Genomic DNA, 18632 nt, shown 5'->3' with positions numbered 1-18632 from the left:
TGGAGATCTGATATGAAAATATAACAAAATATGGATCAAATTAAAAACTGAATTTAAATAAATTAATTTTTAATGGATTAGATTAGTACAGAAATGAAGCAATTTGACCAACCTAATCATGAGGATGCAAGAAGCAAAAACCTAAAAAAATAGTGACTTAACTTGTAGTAATAGGTATAATTTTTTCCTAAGTTTAACTTGTAGTAATGAACTTCAAACGAATTAGTTTACCCTCTTCTTCCTTTAAAAGTATAATTATTTTTTTTAAATTGAAAAATAATATTATTTTATTAAAACATATTGTTAGTCATTGGCAAGCATACTGTTATCAACTTCTAAAGAACTATAAGGAACATAGTATATCTGTTACTTGATTCATTTTCAAGCAAGATAAATAATAAATATATAATGCATACACAATAACTTATTATTGACGTCATTGAAAAATATTAAAATTGAAAAAATACTTTACAACTATCATCAAGTAGTTGTTTGAGAAATTACATTTGAGAAGCTTAGGATTGGGTTTAACTAATTCGACCCTTTAGTAACCTTGACATCACTTGTATCATAATCACTTTTCTACTATACTATGAAGCATGAGATTCACTCAACACCAATTCCTTGATAATGAGATTTTAAGTTTTTTCCCTTTCCTACAATTTCAAAAAGGAAAAACTTGAATAAGAATAACTTAGTAATCATATATTTTCATAAGCCTATAAAATCTCGTTGAAGCAAATTAGCATTCTTTGTATTGATTAAACATTGTAAAATATATCTCCAAAGCAAACTATAGAATAAGTTAAGCAAAGAATATATATATTAAAGATACATATAATTTGGAATATAAAAATATCCTCAAATTTATTTAACCATGTTCATTATTATATTATAATTTTTAAATTTCTACGTACAATATTAATATTTAGTACCTGGATTGCCGTGCATATACGATATGGTGTTGTTCAAGCTTCCAAACCAAAGTTTTTTAACAAATGTTACATAAATTGATGTTAAAAATGGTGTGACGAGGATGCCGGTTGAAAATGTTTCCATTTTTGGAATATTGCTCACCCTCACAGTGTTTAACTTAGGCCAACATAAAGTTCTACTTTGCTTGTAGAAACTGACCAACATCGGAAGATCCTTCATTACAAGACATTCCAGCTCAGGAAAAATGATAGGCACCATTTCATCTTCAGATATATCACTAGATATGATCTCTTCTATTTTATCACATTTGCACAGTTTGAGTATTTTGAGTTTCTCAAGATTTTTTATAGAAGAAAGTGAGAATAAACTTTGAAGGTTGCCGCAATTGACAATGTAAAGGTATACCAAATTTGGGAAAAATGAAACTTGAGGTTCCTTATTCCAAGCATTCTTCAATTTGATTAGGTTAATCAATGCTAACACCTCTAGTTGAGGAAGTATTTCATGAACTTTATGATCAAGATTGTCATCTTCAAGATCAAATACCTCTGTCAATGATTCACATTTGTCCAAAGTTAATTTTCTCAAATTCTTGAATCTCATGATCATGCCGGAGGAAATAGCACTAAAAAATTTGTTATTGTTGATCAAACTGAGATTTTCAAGTTCACAAAATGACTCAGAGGGATAATTGTAGTCCCAAAGCTCCTCTACGTCCACATTTATAATATGAAGTTCTTTCAATTTTTTCACTAACAACTACAAGAAACAAGTGTTCATTTAAGCTTATGTGCTAATAAATAAATTTCAAACTAAGTAGAACAAACTATATTATGTAATTAAACTAAAGAAAGGTGACATGCACTTATATTACTATAAATTGCATACTTCCATTTCATCATCAATATAATAAGTAATTAAAATAAATTATAGTTACATATAACAAATGACAAGAAAAGGAAAACATGTTATTTTTGTGCAAAACACACTTGATAAATGGTTTGTAATTCAAACTTACTGAACTTGGGAAGAAATAAGTTGTTGCAGATGAATATTTAAGGGCTTTGGAATGCTCAACAAAAGACCTCATAGCAGAACAATTTGCTATTTTTAATGTTTGTAAGGATGGAAATTCAGATGTAGAAGGAAAAACAACAGAGAGCTTTGATAGATTTTCAAGAGAAACATCCTTCAATTCATGAAAGGTGAGTTTCTCTTTCCTTCCCTTTTCTTCTTCAATGATAATAATTTTATCCAACACCTCACAATCAGAAATTTCCAGATTTGTTAGTTTTTGAGGCACTTGTAGCATATTAAGAGACTTACATTGCTTCACCTTTAGTATTTTTAGGTTTTCATAAAATCTAGAAATTTCTTTGTTGACAATGCAACTTAACTTTGGAAGATCAATCAAAGTTAGTGCATATAGTTGTTCAAGGATCTGTGTGGAAGAAGGTACTTCTTTATGAATGTTGAATAATAGTTTCAATTTCTCACAATGACTCACAAATAATTTCTTCAAGTTCTTAAACTCTTGTAATGTCTCAGAGGAGATGACACAAACCAAGTTGTCATAACTGTCAAACACAATCTCATCCAATTCAAAGAAAGAATTTCCATCAGTTGTGAGTGTTTCATGTGGATCTGCAAATCCGGTTGTGAGTTTTGTCAAGATTGGACATTCTTCTATCATCAAATATTTTAGGCTTGGGAATTCTAAATGACCACCATAGATTTGTCTCAGATTTGGGAGAGACTTAAACTTCACCTTGCTCAGTAATGGGAACTTAGTGTTTGGTGTATCATCAAGTCTTTTAAAAATTGTGGATAAGGCCTCACATTCCTCTATAATCAATTCCTTTAGTTGGTGAAGCATCTCTGCTGGATACCAACTGAATACATATTCCAAAGAGCGACAATGTTTGATGTGCAAAATTTGTAGGTTTCTCAGGTCAATAATTCTTGGTTTATCGTTGCTCCATATATGACTTATCCAATATGTTTTTGTTAACCTTAGTTCCTTTAGCTCGGTTAAAAAATCACAATCTACGTCTTCATCTCTATTTTCGTAAAGTTTCATAGTGTCAAATAGGTTAGAAAACCTGGATTCACACCCTTCAATGTTGATAACTTCAATTTTATGGGACCTCTCTAGCAAAATGGAAAAAAAATCTCTCAAACTTTCATCACAATTTTTTGTACAAAGAATCCGAAGATTGATGAAGTGAGAACTTTGAAGATTACGTATTGTCTTGTATAACTCTTCATCGTCAAAAACATTGTACTCAATAATCGTTGAGAATTTGTCATCCTGTATTATATTTTTTGCACTTGTTATTATCATTTTTTGGAAATCATGAAAACATAAAAGACTAAAAGTATGAAGCAACATTATTATGTTAATTATACTTCTAAAACCATATAAAACTAGTTATTTTGTAGAATTTTTGTAATCTTTTATCTATATATAGAAAATTTAAGATATAATTAAAATAATTTTGGAAGTAAAAAGAGTTTAGTAAACATGTAATAAAATACGAAGACTTTTGTATTCTTAAAATTTATGTGAAGAATGTGAATTTGAGAATTGAATTTAAATGTTTGATTATGGAGGTTTGAGAGAACTAACCAAAAATTCAAAAAGATATGCAACCATGTTGTTGTCAATGTCAATTATTTGCCCTTCATTTCCCTGAATGAATATGGATTTTAACTGCGATTTTTTTATCATTCCCAAACCAAACTTCCTAAAGTTGGGACACTGGTTCACCACCACATTCTCTAGAGATTCCCATTTAACAAGATTTCCGGAGGAAAAACTTCTTAGATTGGGTAAGTTTTCAAGATGCAATTTCTTCATTTCACAAAATTCAATTGGAATTGTGACTTTTATAGCATTGTAAAGATCTCTCAATACACCCTGTGCATAAATCAAATATGCATAAATAAAATCTTTATAAGATCGTAAGCAAAATATTTATATAAGAAAATATTAAATTATTTAGAGAATGGAAAGATTCATTGTATATGTGAAAAGTGTAAATGTTATTACATACAAATAATTTTGTAAATTTGATTGTTTTGTTATGGGTTTGAAAATCCAAATATTGTTTATATATATATATATATATATATATAGTTTTGTTGGAAATGAAAAAAGAGAGAAGACTTACATGCTATGTAGCAGGAATAGTATATATTAGTGATGGATTAATTGAAATATAAATTTGAAAGAAAAGTGGTAATGATAAATTCTGACCGTCTCTATATTACTGGCCGTGTTCTGGTCGAAGCCGATCTCTTGTAGCGCCCGGCCTACCACTAATCGAGAATCCACTACCTCCCACCAGCCGTTACCGACGGGTAATCGAGATTCCCTGTAGAAGGACATATGAATGATCTGATCTGTAGTACCTTGCTTTGTTACTGTGCCTCCTTTTTCACTTCAAATAAAACAATCTCTCATTAGCTTTTACAAACCTATTTACTTTACTCAAATTATACAAAACATCTTTAAACACTTATATTATCTACCCCAGCACTTACTGAAATTATTATTTAGAGAGGGAATAAAGAAATAGAACAAATCATGCTATAATTATTTGTTGTCTGGGTAGAGTATAATCCAAAATGAAATAAATTATTTGTGGCAGATGATAATTTAAAAATTGAAAAGTTTTAAAAAAATTAACCCTTACCTGGTTGATGCTGCGTTTGTAGACTGCTGGAAGAAAGGTAAATAGATAGATGCAGAAAGAAAAATGAACATTCACTTATATATATATATATATATATATATATATATATATATATATATATATATATATATATCCACTTAAGAATGAATGCTTCTATTCTTTTCTTTATCCCTTCAAAATGCTTTGAATCTTACTCTTCCTCTCATTTAGAGAAAAGTAAGATTCTGGCACTTTACCTAAATTCTTTTCTAAAAGTATAGGTTTTAGTATTCCTTACTTAAATCTAAGGCAAGAAAAAGAATATCACAAACAATCACTAGTAGACAAACCTAATGTGAGCATCCACGTGAGAAACGTAGGGTTCTTTTTAATTACACTAACTTTTTTGTTAAATATTAATAATTATCTAATACAAACATTACAGAAAATATTTGTAAAGAATTAGGAGGAGTAGAAGGAGTTTTGTTGTTCATTTTTAATTTAGGAAGATGCATGCTACTAAGAACGTGGAGAAGTCGAAAATTGAAAATATTTAGTAGATATCTTTTTTCGCATTCAACAACAAGTCACAAAAAAAATATTTAAAAAAATATATATTTTTAACAGAGTTATATTTGACGTTTTCGGTAGTTGTAACTTCCGTTAAGTACATTACCAGTGATTTACTTTTTGTCTTGTAGATTCAGTGTCGCTAACGGATTACCAACGGTTTCCACGAATCCCTGAAAATAATTACTTTCCCGACGGTTCTTTGAAATCCCCGTTATTCTCGACAGTTTGCAAATCCCCGTTATTCTCGACGGTTTTCAAAATCCTGTTATTCTTGGCGATTTTGAAACCCTATTATTCCCGACAGTTTGCAAATCCCCGTTATTCCCGGTTTGTTTTCGAACCCCCGTTACTTCTAGGAGGAGGTGTATATATAAAAAAGTAGGTGACAAATAATAAAAATGTTAAACCAAAATATCCCAACGGTTTTCTCATACCATGTGTTATTCTACCACCAAACACTAATACACTAATGTCCTTCAACTTTTTTTTATTTTCTTTTCAGGATTTCGTAATACTATATATGTATAATTTTTTTATAATGAAAATATAGACATTGAATTATTAATGTAGAAAATGTGTGTAGTATGTGATTAACATGATTTCGTATTAATACCAAGTAATTATATTGATATAAGAAATACATATTACTTATTTATTCATTGCTCTTATTCATTAAAATCCTAGAAGGTGTTAGAATAATAAACATAAATATTTAAGTTTGATTCTTATTTCCCACTGCATTTACTGCACTCCATAAATAATTGAGTGTGGAAATGAATTGGTTAGGTGGCGGAGTCGGCTGGTAGTGAACCGTGTCCCGAACTTGGACACCAACGTTTCAAAACAGTTGATGGAGTTTGGAGGAAGCCTCGTGAATCAGCTCAAGGTTCCTCCCTTCAGCGAGGTGGGGAACACTCGGGACAGGACCGCACAGTTCTGTTGAAGATGGGAAGCTTTGATGTATCAAATCCTCATGGAACCTAAAACTGTGTTGTGTTTTAGGTTTGAGTTTTGTTATGGGGTTTAGAATCTTTGTAAGATTAGTCTTGATTCCTACACAAAGTTTGTTTCAATCTATTTTAAAGAACTAAGTGTTTTCTCCATGCAAAGGGAAAAACAACCGATTAAAGTTTTGAGACAATCGGTTGTTTGTCACTTAACTGGCAAAGGAGTTTTGAAACTGTTTTTTTGAATCAGTTGTGTAACTGCTGAAACCATTCAACCGGTTATATCGTGGTTTCAACCGATTAAATATGAGTTTTCATAACAATATTTTGAAAACCTGTTTTAACTGATTCAGTTGTTCAAATATGCCTTGAACGATAGCTTTTCAAAGGTTATAAATATAGACTTCTTTCAAAAGTTTAATATAGAAGTTTTACACTCTGATTTGAGATAAAAAGAGAGATTACAAATTGTTTGTGAAAGAAGTTTTCCAAGTTTAGCAAGATTGCTTTTGAGCTTTGCTGTGATTCAAGAACTGGTCATAGGGCTTCTGGTTTACTATAATTCTAGGTGTTTTCTACCCTTTCTTAGTTTCTTGTAATTGAATTCTGATACTGTAAAAATGTATGTAAAATCTTGTAAAGTCAGTGTGATTCTGGCTTGAGGTGTGTGCTGGTGCAAAGAGGGTGAGTAGGCTTTGTGGGATTCAAAGTCACTTCTTTGTGGTGTGGTTTAGGTGGAGAAGGAAGTGGAGGCAGGATTCAAGTAGGAAAGAAAACGGAGAATCGTGTAGATCTAAAACTGCAAGTCTGGTCCTAGACTAGAGGCTTTGTTCATAAGCTCTTAAACTTCTGATAGTGCAATGGAAAATTGCAACAAACTTTTTTCAGATGAAAAATGTCAACTCTTATGCCTCTAGAATGTGGTCTATTGGAAAGAATTTGGCTTCACTTTGTCTGGTAAGGAGGATACCGTTTTAAACAGTTTTATTTCTCTGAAAAAACGGAATGGTGACAAGGCAAGGAGTAGTGTGCGGGGAGAATCTTGTTTTAGATGATGAAGAGTAGCTTGAATGTCAGGAGGTTAGGAGAGAGCGTCAAAAGAAAATATTTAAAGGATCTGATTGGGTAGGAACAGGTAGATATGGTATGTTTACAAGTTATTAGTAAGGAGACTTGCTTCTCACTTTGGGGTCCAATGAAATAGATTGTATTGAAGTTTAATGTGGGTGGGATCCTTACTATGTGGATGAAGAACAACTTTCAAATGTCCAGAATCTTCAATGGAGGAATGTTTTCCGTCATAGAAGGATTTTGGAAAGTTGGGATTGGGATTCACGTCACCATTGTGAATGCTTAGTGCTCTGGCACGCTGAGGGATAAGAGGTCAACGTGGGAGGAGATCAATGAGTTCAAGATGAATCAAATTTGCAAGGCTTGGTGTGTTTTTGGGGACTTTAATTCCATCAGAAGACAAGAGGAGAGGAAAAGTCTGATTTCGGTGTCTGACTATAATAGAGAAATAAATGAGTTTAATGCATTCATAGAAAAGTCTGAATTGGTTGATATCCCGATGGTTGGCAGAAAGTTCACCTGGTATAAGCTGAATGGGTTAGTAAAGAGCGGGATCGACAGTGTACTTATTTCTAAGGAATTGTTAGAAGTGTGGTCACACAACAAACAGATTGTTTTAGACAGATCGGTGTCTCACCATTGTGCCATTGTTCTAAAAGATATGTGTGGATTGGGGTCTGAAACCTTTTAGGTGTTTGGACGTTTGGCAAAGTGACAGCAGATTTAAAGACTTTATCAGGTCTAAGTGGTCTAGTTACGAGGTGTTCGAAGGAGGATTGTTTGTGTTCAAAGAAAAACTGAAAAAACTAAAGGTAGACTTAAAAGTTTGGAACAAGGAAGTGTTCGGGAATGTGAATAGTGTTGGAACAATTCTTCAGAAGAGAATCAGCGTTTTAGATGCAAGAGACGACGAAGATGACTTAGATAAAGTTATGAGGGAAGAAAGAATACTCTTTTTGGTTGAGCAAAGTAGAAATTCCTTCAGACAAGAGGCGATCTTGCATCAGAAAGCTCACCTAAAGTGATTGAAACATGGCGATCTCAATACAAATTTTTGTCATTCAACAGTAAAGTGAAGGAGGTCCAGGAATGAATTACACAGGCTCGTGGAAAATGGACAGTGGTGTGTCGATAAGGAAGTAGTTAAGGACAAGGTCCGAGAGTTTTTCAGTTCTTGGTTTGTCAAGGATGATTTGTTTTAGATTAGGATGGATAATGTCAAGTTTAATTGCATTTCTGGAGAGGATAACAAAATGTTAGTTAGAGAGTTTTCTGAAATTAAGCAGATGGCTTTAATTTTGGATTCCTAAAATTCAGCTGGGAATTCATTAAAAAGGATGTTGTGTTGGCAGTAAAAGATTTTTTAGGCAAGGGATAAATGGCCTAGGGGATTAAATGCGTCTTTCTTATGCTTGGTTACTAAAGTTGACAACCCTCAACGGCTCAGCGAGTTTAGGCCTATCTCGTTGGTTAGATTCTTATATAAAATTATTTCGAAAGCTTTGTCTTCTAAAATGAAGAAGGTGATGAGTAAAATTATAGACACCAAACAATCATATTTTCTTGAAGGACCCGGCCTTCTGGATGGTGTGCTAGTGGCCAATGAAGTCCTTGAGGAGCGGAAGAGGAAGAAAAAGAGTTGTGTTTTCTTTAAGGTAAATTTCGAGAAGGCTTATGACTCTATAAGTTGGGATTTCATTTATTATATGCTGGGAAGAGTTGGGTTCTGCGACAAATGGATTAGTTGGATCAAGTCATGTTTAGAGTCTGCCTTAGTGTCAGTTCTTGTGAATGGAAGTCCCTCCAAGGAGTTTATTCTGTCAAAGGGGTTGTGGCAAGGGGATCTGTTAGCGCCTTTTTCTTTTTCTTATTGCGGCTGAAGGTCTGGCAGGAGTATCAAGGATGGCAGATGAGAAGTGTTTGATTGATAGTCTGGATATTGGAGATAGGAAAGTGAAGATTAATATGGTACAGTACGCAGACGATATTCTTTTGTTTTGTGAAGCCAATTTTAAGAGTGTGTTTAACATTAAGCTGGCGTTAAAATGTTTTGAATTGTGCTCTAGTCTTTTTTTTTGATCAGCAATGAATAAATAAAATTAAAGGGGATACTTCAGGGGTATCCCAACCCATATACAGTAACCACAAGTGGACTTCCTATATCATCCACAAAAGAAACTCTCATTTATGATTGGAGCAGAACAACCTTAAAGTGAGAAAAACATACCCAAAAATATAACCAACAGGTTACCTCAAAGCAACATTCGACCTTACCGAAACACCCAGAACACCTCACCACACGACGAGTTACCCATGCACAGAATAACTCACCATGTAACTTACTCTGGTGAGCACTAAGTGCCACGAGGAGCACAATCTCTGCAAAATCGCCTGCCGCCAATGCTTCTCGCCATGTATGCTTTGACCTAAGGAAACCCTGCTCTCGAGGAGGATCCACTCGGGAAATCCCCTCGTCGACGACCATGTTGTTCCCTTCATCTCATTGCTCTTGTTCTTAACAGACATCTTTATCGAACCAGCACGTCTGAACTTTGTCACCTAAACTCCAAAAGCTTCATCTCATTGTGCTCTGGTCTTAAGGTGAACTTCTTGAAGAGTAGGATTGACGGGTTGGGGATTGATCAAATTACATTGCAGCGGTTTGCGGTTGTTCTTAATTGTGGAGTGATGACAACTCCTTTTAAATACTTGGGATTGTTGGTTGGGGGGAGTCACAAGAAAGGTTCTTTTTGGGGAGGTGTAATAAAAAAATTGAAGTCTAGACTATGTAGATGGAAAGGTAGGCTTCTCTCCTTGGACAAGAGGATTTGCCTTATTAAGTTTGTGCTTTCGTCAATTCCTCTTTTTTATATGTCTTTATATAAATTGTCTGTTGTTGTGTTAAAGGAGATTGAGAGAATCCAGAGGCAGTTTTTATGGGGGTGGAGGTCGGAAGGGATGAAGATCGTTTGGGCTTCTTGGAAGAAAGTTTGCGAGTCTCGAGAGGACAAAGGTCTGGGTATTATTGATTTAAAAGATTTCAATCTTGCTTGGAAATGGATTTGGCATCTTGGGACGGACAAAGGATGTTTCTGGAAGGATATCCTTGAGTCTAAATACGGTGGCTGGAGAAGACTGAGAGATCAATGGATTAATGCTAAGGAGTCTCTTTGGTGGAAAGACTTGAAGGAGGTTTAGGCGTTGGAGAAATGGGGAAGGTGTTTTGAAGATCGATTCAAGTGGAAGATCGGTAACGGGAAGAAAATCAGTTTTTGGGAGGATAATTGGGTGGGTTGTGGTGTTTTGTAGAGGGTTTTCCCGAGGTTGACGACGACTATAAACATGAAGAGGTGGTGGAGGAGGAGAATCTTCGGGCACACTAGACATAACAGGAGGATCAAAGCCAACTACAATACATACTTTTTCAGATCGAGACACAAGTGGAGAAGATAAAGACTTAAATAAAGAGAAGACTCAGTCACTAGTACAAAATATAAAAAAACAACTACCCTTTATTTAATGCGTTTGTACGGTCAGACGCTGTCATTCAAAACGCGATGGCATTTTTGAAATTAACTTCATTTAAGAAGGCGACTATTTGTTATAGCCGCATTCTTAAATAAAGTGCTATATTTACAAATGCGGCTTTATCTAATAGTCGCATTCTTAAAACAAAGCGCTTTGTTTAAGAATGCGATTTTACCTAATGGCCGTATTCTTAAAACATTTTTTACCCTAACACTAAAGTGTGCCACTTACGCATTCTTACTTCCTTTCTTCTCTAGTGCTTCATTTTCTCATATGTTTATGCTCTCAAGCTTCCTCTCATCTTCCTCAAGCCTGCATTGTCTTCTTCGTGCCATTGGTAAGTTCGTTTTGAGCTCTCTACTTCTTCTTCACCATTGGTTTATGTATTTTTTTCGTTTCTCTTATTTGTTTGTTTTCTTCCATTGCTCGAAGGTCACCACTATTTCATTGCCACATTGTTGTTTGGCTTTTTGTTGTGCTGTATTTTTTCCTTTGCTGATGTCGTCATCGTTGTTGTCGCGCCGCTCTTCACCACCATAGTTTCCTTCACGCACAAGGTTGGTGGTCTTTTAATTTTTTAATGTTTAGGTTTATGGTTTAGGGTTTTAATTTTTTTTTAATTTTTAAATAAGAATACACCTATTTACCATAACCGCCATTATAAATATGCATTTAAGAATGCGGCTAAATAGCCGCCTTCTTCTTTGTTGGACATAAGACTACGTGTACATTAAATGCGGCTAAAAAGCCGTGGTTTTAAAATGAAAATAGTTGCTCTCTTTTAACCTTTCTACACTAGTGAGTGAAGGTAACATCTACAGAAATGAAATAACAATTAAGAGAGAGTGAAAAACATTTATATCCTTTTTGAGATCTAGTAAACCCTAAAAAAACACATTTGTTTGACCTAGCAAATAATTTATCTAGATCAGGACAAAAATTGTGAACATAACATGTAGACCCAAAAACTTTAGGTAGTAAGGGATGAAGAGGTTCAAGAGGAAATAAAATAGAATGAGAATTTTATTCTCTAAAACCGAAAAAGGCATACGATTAATTAGATAACATGCACTAAGAACAACATCACCCTAAAAATGTTGAAGAACGTCATCATGAAGTAACATAGTACGAGTAGTTTCAACAAGGTGTCTATTATTGCGCTCAACCACCCCATTTTGTTGAGGGGTATAAGCACATAAGGTTTGTTGAAGAATGCCATGAGATTTCATAAAAGTGGTATAAAAGAATGAGAAAGATACTCACAGACATTATCACTGCATAAGGTTCTAATTGAAACTCCAAATTAGACTCAACACGACTTGGTCCCCAAATGTCAGAGTGAACTAAGGCAAAAAGGGATGAAACACGTTGTGAGACACTATTAGGAAAAGAATTGCAACTTTTGTTTACCTAAATGACACAACTTAGAAGACAAATTAGGCACTTTGGATAGACTTGGAACAAGGTGCTGCATCTTGGCAAGACTAGGATGACTTAGCTAAGCATGAATGAGAGATGGAGAATCCATAATCGTGCCAACATGTGCAAATGTTCGTAGGTGGTAAAGACCATGAGACTTGCATCTGGTGCCAATCATCCGTCACGAACATCGGTCCTGTAAACAAATAGAATCTTCGGTAAGAGAAATAACACAATCAAAGGAAGGAGTTAGATGACTAATGGATAATAAGTTAAAGGGATACCCAAGAACATAAAGAACATTATCAATATATAAAGAAGGAAGAAGATAAGTAGTACCAACACCATGGGATGAGACCCTAAAGCCATTCTCCATGGTAATGGTTGGTAAATAACCATAGGTAGACAAAGAAGAGAAAAAAGATTTATTACCAGTAATATGATCGATGACACCTGAGTTGATAACCCAAGGACCAAGAGAATTGGAGTGAGTAAGGCCAACAAAAGGTGTACCTGAATGTGCAATAGAGGCAGTGGAACCAAAGTTCTGACGATCCTCATACCATTTAAGAAATTCATTTAAAATTGCAGGTTGACCTGAGATATCAGATGAAGTAGGGTCCAAGGTAGAATGTTGCACAGGAACATTTTGGGCAACTGTAACAGATCTAAGAGGACGACCATGTAAGGCATAAAATCGATCTATTTTGTGGCCAAGTTTGTCACAATGGTCACACTTGTGAGGCCCTTTACCCGACTTGGAAGGGCGAGTACGATCATAACGTTGAGAGATTAAAGTAGAAGAGTCATCAACTAGAAGAGGTATATCAGTGATGTGTTTACCTGACACACACATCAGGGTAGAATAAGTGGAAGTAAAATTTGGAACAACAGAGATCCCAAAATCTAACCATGGACATGAGAATAATCACCAGAAAGGCCATGTAAGCCCAATAACATGAGAATAATCACTAGGAGGCAATAATTCATTAAAATCATGAAGAAGAGCATGTAGTTTACCCAAATATTCAACCATTGTACCATTAAGACGTTTGGGAGCAAAAACGGTAAGGAGATTTTGACACACACCATAAAGATGTTAAGTATCATTGGTGTATGATAATTTCGCATGTTCTCAAACTTCTGAACATGTCTAAAAAACACGAAAAAATTGTTTTAAAGATGAGTGAATAGTATATTTAATAACGATGAATAATTGAGCATCAATTTTCAACCAACGGGAAGATTCATCTGCAGCAACAGTGCGAACACATTGGGTAAGATGATCAACGTAATCTTGACTCTTAAGCCATAATTTAATATCTGAGGCCCAAGTGTCATAATTAGTTTTATCCAATTTGTCAATAGAAAGATGAACATTGACATAATTAGTATAGATGATGGATTGGGCATAGTGGCAACCCAAAAAGCCATAGACCCAGTTACCGGCGACATAGTGGTAGGAGAAGGATTGGGCCAGTAGTAGGAGATGCATTCATAGATCTACTTGCCATCCAATTGGTGACACAACGACAACTGCGGCTCCAACGAGACTCTGACGGAAATTATGGCGACGATGCCTTTGACGAGATTCTAATGGTGGCGACAACTCCGACAGCGACTCCGACAGCGACGATGCCTTTGACGGTGAACAATGGGTTCACCAAAAAAATTAAATCTTAATCCTAAGTTCTAGATACCATGTTAAAAATAAAGAAAATAAAAATAGAATTGATATCCTTGTGTAAAATACACAAAAAGGATCTTTGTTTATAGATGAGAATGATAACAAAATCAATAACATAATAATATAAACTATGGACTAAGCCCGTTACATTCACCAGAGTTAGGACTAATATTCAACAGTCTTGAGTTAGGACCAATTTTGCCCTAGAATGGTCATTGATTTGAAACTCCTTGGCTAGACCTAAATGAGTCATCAATAGCCAAACAAGAGAAAGGAATTCTCCACCTTTACCAAGTTGTTGGACATGGGTGATGGGTGTGCAATTAACTGCTGCATATGATAATAATTCCACCCATACTTGTGCTACGAGTTTCCATTTGTTCGTCCCTTTTAAACCCATTATAACAGTGGTCAGTTTACAGGCATCGAATAGCAAAGATTTGCTCCTATCTCCCTTCACACCATAGAGTTCATAATCAACATCCTCACCAATTAGTTCCATGCATGCCTCCTGGAGTTTACTCTGTGAATCATCATCCTCTTCTTTTTCTTTGAAAAATATTGCAAAACACCGAGTGCCCCTTAACACCTATAGGCACAAGAAAATTAGGAGATATAGAACAAAAATATATATAAATATAATGAATGATATAACATGATTGAAATTTTTAAAAGTAGTTCTAAATATATGTTTTTCTCTCATCCTAAGAATACTAAATTGATGAAACCTTGGAAGGGTGATAGGTTAGAGTTTTTGTTTTTAAGTGTGGTGTTATGGATTAGAACATTTCCAGTCATTCTTGTGTATCACTATTATTATTACCATTTTGATGAACTGAATGAATTGCTTCTCACACATGTCCTTTGCCAGAGAGAGAAAAGAATTCGATGTGGGCCTCCCGTTGTTTTCTCTCTCAAGCTGTTTTCTTTCTCCAGCAGTAATACTTCTCTTTCTAAAGAAGTTTGTGGCCACTTTACACGTGTCTTGGAAACCTTTTCTGCACAGTTACGCTAACAGCAGACAGCATGGTAGGTTGCCTGATCAAAAGGTACAACATGTAATCTGACAGAAGCTTACTAAAATGCCGCAGTTCAGTATCACCATCTTCACCATCATCATGATTTCCTTGCTCGAGATCTTGAACCTTGTTTTCATTCTTTCTCTTCTCATCATTTTCGTTTTGCCACTCATCTGCATAGAACAAGAGGTCAGGGGCAATGTGCCACAAAATTAGGCACTCATCAAAGGTGACTTCGTTGCGTGCCACATAACCCCTCAACTTGATCTGATCACGTCTTGATAGATCAGCTTTCTGGATAACCCACTCACCTCTAGAGGAACATATTCTTTGAATAATTTCAACATCATCTGCATCCCCAGATTTTCTTTTCAACTCGGTGAATATAAAAATCCGAAGCCTCTGAAGCATCGGCATCTTCTTCTCTCATACATCCATTGTTCCACAAACTCTTCGGCTCCAATGTTATCGATCACCCAATCCAACCAGTTTTTCTTCTTGTGTAAGCAATATGATATCAAGTTGAAAGCCGAGATGGTTTCAGACCATCTACGAAACAGTACGAATCTTTGCAATACTTTATAACTCTTATTTTTAAACCATTCTGGCTTGTTCACCTCGTGTTCTGTCCATTTGGGTGTCTTAAGCATGAGGAGCCAGCTGAAGATGGGGTCTAGTTTGGATGTTACCATGTCAGTTATAGTGCCACTACAAGAATAACTGATTTTCTGAGAGTTGCGAGAGTAAATTAATGCAAATAAGTAGTCAGAGAAAAAGAACATGACAATCGACATGACTTCCAAGGCTACAGCACCATACAACAATATGTATGTGACTTTAACATCAAAGGGTTCGCAACCCCTCTTTTCCTCATAAATAAAAACAACCAAAGCTGCAACGACTGAAGAAATGGACACAAATCGAAAGGAAAGCCCTAACCAGCTGTTTATGATGGTTGTCTTGGTGTAGAAAGCTTGGTAGAAGAAGTTGAGTTCAACCTCTATCACTCTCAAAGCATCCACTGCTGTTTGACCAAGCAAATAAGTTCGACTGTTACTGCGCTCCTGGAAGCTGAAGATCATGTCAACAACAAGCCCTTTGAATGTGTTGAAGTAGTCATAAGCACCCTTTATTACTTCCAAATCCAATAGGTATGCCTCGTCATCGGTCCTAGGAATGCGTAGTTCAAAGCCATCACTTTCAATCATAGAATCTGTGTTGGGGGGTTGATTATCTGGTTTGGCATCACTTGGTTCTGGGTTTACTATTACTGCTGGAAGTCCTGCTTCCTGTCTAGATATGAGTTCCTCCACGAGCTTTGCATAATTGGGACCTGTATCTGGATTATTAACCATAGATTTTCGAAAGTTGCTGAGACTTGCAAGTTTAAGAGAGCAAGTTCTTTCTGCAAATTTGATGACCCCAGCCATGAAAACTAGGGCTGTAGGGATCCATAACGTATTTTCAGGAAGTGTCAAGAGGAACACGTAACCCGTTAGGCATACCTGTGAATATAAATAAGTCAAATATATACTCAAAATAAATGAATAAATATTATATGATCTCTAATTAATGAATATCTTTTTTCATGTTTTCATGTAAGGGAAAGTGTCATAGGATGGATTTCAAAACCATTTTTACTTTTATTAATTTTATAGTAATTAATGTGATTTATTTGAGTTCAAATTCAGTCTTATCAGTACCCAATAATTACGGAATAAAATTGGGAAGCATAATACAATAATAATTTATTGTATGTATTTAAAGAAATAATATAAATACTATCTTTTTTACGCAAATTACTAAACTAACTAAAACAGATTTTATCATCAGTACTATTGAAAAAAGTAATATTACATTTTTTAGTTAAAATACGTGGAAAATTTCTTCAGAGACAAAATTTGTAACATTATGTACTTCAGGAATAAAAAGTATAATTAGGACTAATAATATCATATTAAAATAATTAAATGAATATATAAAACATCAAACAGAACTTGAATTATATAATACTGTGAAATTTAAATTTATGTTCAAAACACATGATCTAGGTTAATTTATTTCTCAGTTAATTTCAGAAGCATCATCTCTTCGATAAAATAAAATTTCTTTCTAAGTTGACATGAAAGCATCTCGTATTATGTTGTTTTTTTTATTTGACAATTGTTTGATTTTTATCTTTTATGCAGTTTGTATAAGGGTTGTTAAGTGTCATTTTTTAATTTAAATTTATTTTTTACTGATAAATTTTTTTTTTTCACTTACTGCATATGTAACGTGTAAGAAAATGTGTAGAGGTTTCAGGCCTTAATTTTCCACTCCTTCCTCGGCTATTTTATCAGATTAGGATAGTTTTATTGGTCTATTATTAAAATAAGTAAAATTTTAGAAATTTTACTTTAACACAACTTCAATATAGATACAATAAAATAATTTCATTTTGATATGACTGTTTTCGTAATAAAATTGTGTCAATTTAGTATATTTTATCCATTTTAATAATTTTTTAAAATTTTATCTATTTTAATAATTAATTTATGAAATTATCCAATTTTTGATAAAAAAAATCCATTCTTTGTTATATAGAAAAGACATGAGAGGGAAACTTCTTTGCTGAATGAATACAAAATTGGGATTGTCAAACAAAATTTCCCAATTTCTTCTGTTGTTTCCTTTCTCTCAATTTCTTTTATTGCTTTGCTAATTTGTTATCCGAGTTTGAAGAGTTTAATTTTTAATTGGACAATTATTAATAGAAAATTTATTGTAAGGTTGTCTCGTGATGTAGGTCGAACTAGTGAAAGTTACAATCGAATTATGTGACTAAGGATGCTATGTTGTTAAGAAGAAATATTTGCATATTGACCATCAACTATATATAGTTTTTGGTTTAATACTAAACCTTGTATTCAACATTTACACTATACACTACTTCTAATTCAAAATCCTAAAACTATAAATTTGTTTAAATTTTTTATTTGTAGTAGTTAATGTAGAGTGAGATAAGAAATATAAGAAGATTAGGTTTACCTGGATCATGAGTCCAAGCATGTGCCTGCGCCAAAGTTCATTGTCCTCGAGAGAAAAAGCAGTAATGGTGTCAGGGCCACCCAAGTGCAGCAGCAGAAAGGGTGTCCAGAACGCACGCAAGTAGTCATCGATAGTGGAAACTGTGTCTTTATCACCATATCTGTTGGAGATGAGGCCAACACAGAAGCTCGCAGTCACATCTGCAGCAAGGTATGTGAACCAAAGCAACGAAAGCAACAGTGTATTTCTAGAGCGTTTTCTGAAAGGAGCTGCGAAGATCAGAATTATCTGCATGCTCAGACTCACAAGAACAACACCCTGAATGTTCCATTTCCCCCAAATGTTCCTTGCAAAATATGGGATAGGGTTAACCATTTCTCTTTCTTCTTCTCTCTCCACACCACATATCTTTCTTTATCATCTTTCATCGTTTTAAATAGAACACCATGCATGTATGTATATGCATGGATGATATGACGTCTTTTTTTTGCTTTCCTTCACTTAATGTTCACCTTAATAATTATGAAATTCAAATGGAAAAAACAAGTACATGTTTAGTATAGTTAATTAACATATTTAAGACCCAAGAACCACATGCAAACGTTCTTCACGGTGTGGTAAAAAGTTCAGCAAGTTATTTTTTTTCTTAAAGAAGGATTCATCAGCAGTACACAAAAGAGGTAGTTTCCCTTTAATTTGCTTTTAGTGACAGATTATTCTTTCTTCCTTTTCATTTTGACATAAT

General features: G+C 34.4%; 1 protein-coding gene and 1 pseudogene across 2 annotated transcripts; both read right to left on the bottom strand.

Annotated features, from left to right (window-relative positions):
* Positions 1–424: 424 nt before the first annotated feature.
* Positions 425–4703, bottom strand: LOC137831166 (uncharacterized). The gene is made up of 6 exons (XM_090303004.1): positions 4635–4703; positions 4196–4379; positions 3566–3856; positions 1955–3247; positions 936–1695; positions 425–656 (listed from the first exon to the last, which is right to left on the bottom strand). Exons 2-6 carry the CDS (start codon positions 4325–4327, stop codon positions 607–609), a joined length of 2526 nt encoding a protein of 841 aa, XP_090159130.1. The 5' UTR covers positions 4328–4379; positions 4635–4703; the 3' UTR covers positions 425–606.
* A 9218-nt stretch (positions 4704–13921) lies between these two features.
* On the bottom strand, positions 13922–18279 carry LOC137831162 (uncharacterized; annotated as a pseudogene). Its single transcript, XR_016521333.1, has 3 exons — positions 17888–18279; positions 14662–16362; positions 13922–14427 (listed from the first exon to the last, which is right to left on the bottom strand). The product of XR_016521333.1 is annotated as an uncharacterized LOC137831162 (transcript).
* Between the last annotated feature and the right edge of the window lie 353 nt (positions 18280–18632).

This window comes from Phaseolus vulgaris, chromosome 6 (genome assembly GCF_051622355.1).
Source record: "Phaseolus vulgaris cultivar YP4 chromosome 6, ASM5162235v1, whole genome shotgun sequence".
In the NCBI taxonomy this organism is placed as follows: domain Eukaryota; kingdom Viridiplantae; phylum Streptophyta; class Magnoliopsida; order Fabales; family Fabaceae; genus Phaseolus; species Phaseolus vulgaris.
The sequence above is the reverse complement of the archived record's forward strand: the minus strand, read 5'-3'. Positions and strand labels throughout refer to the sequence as shown.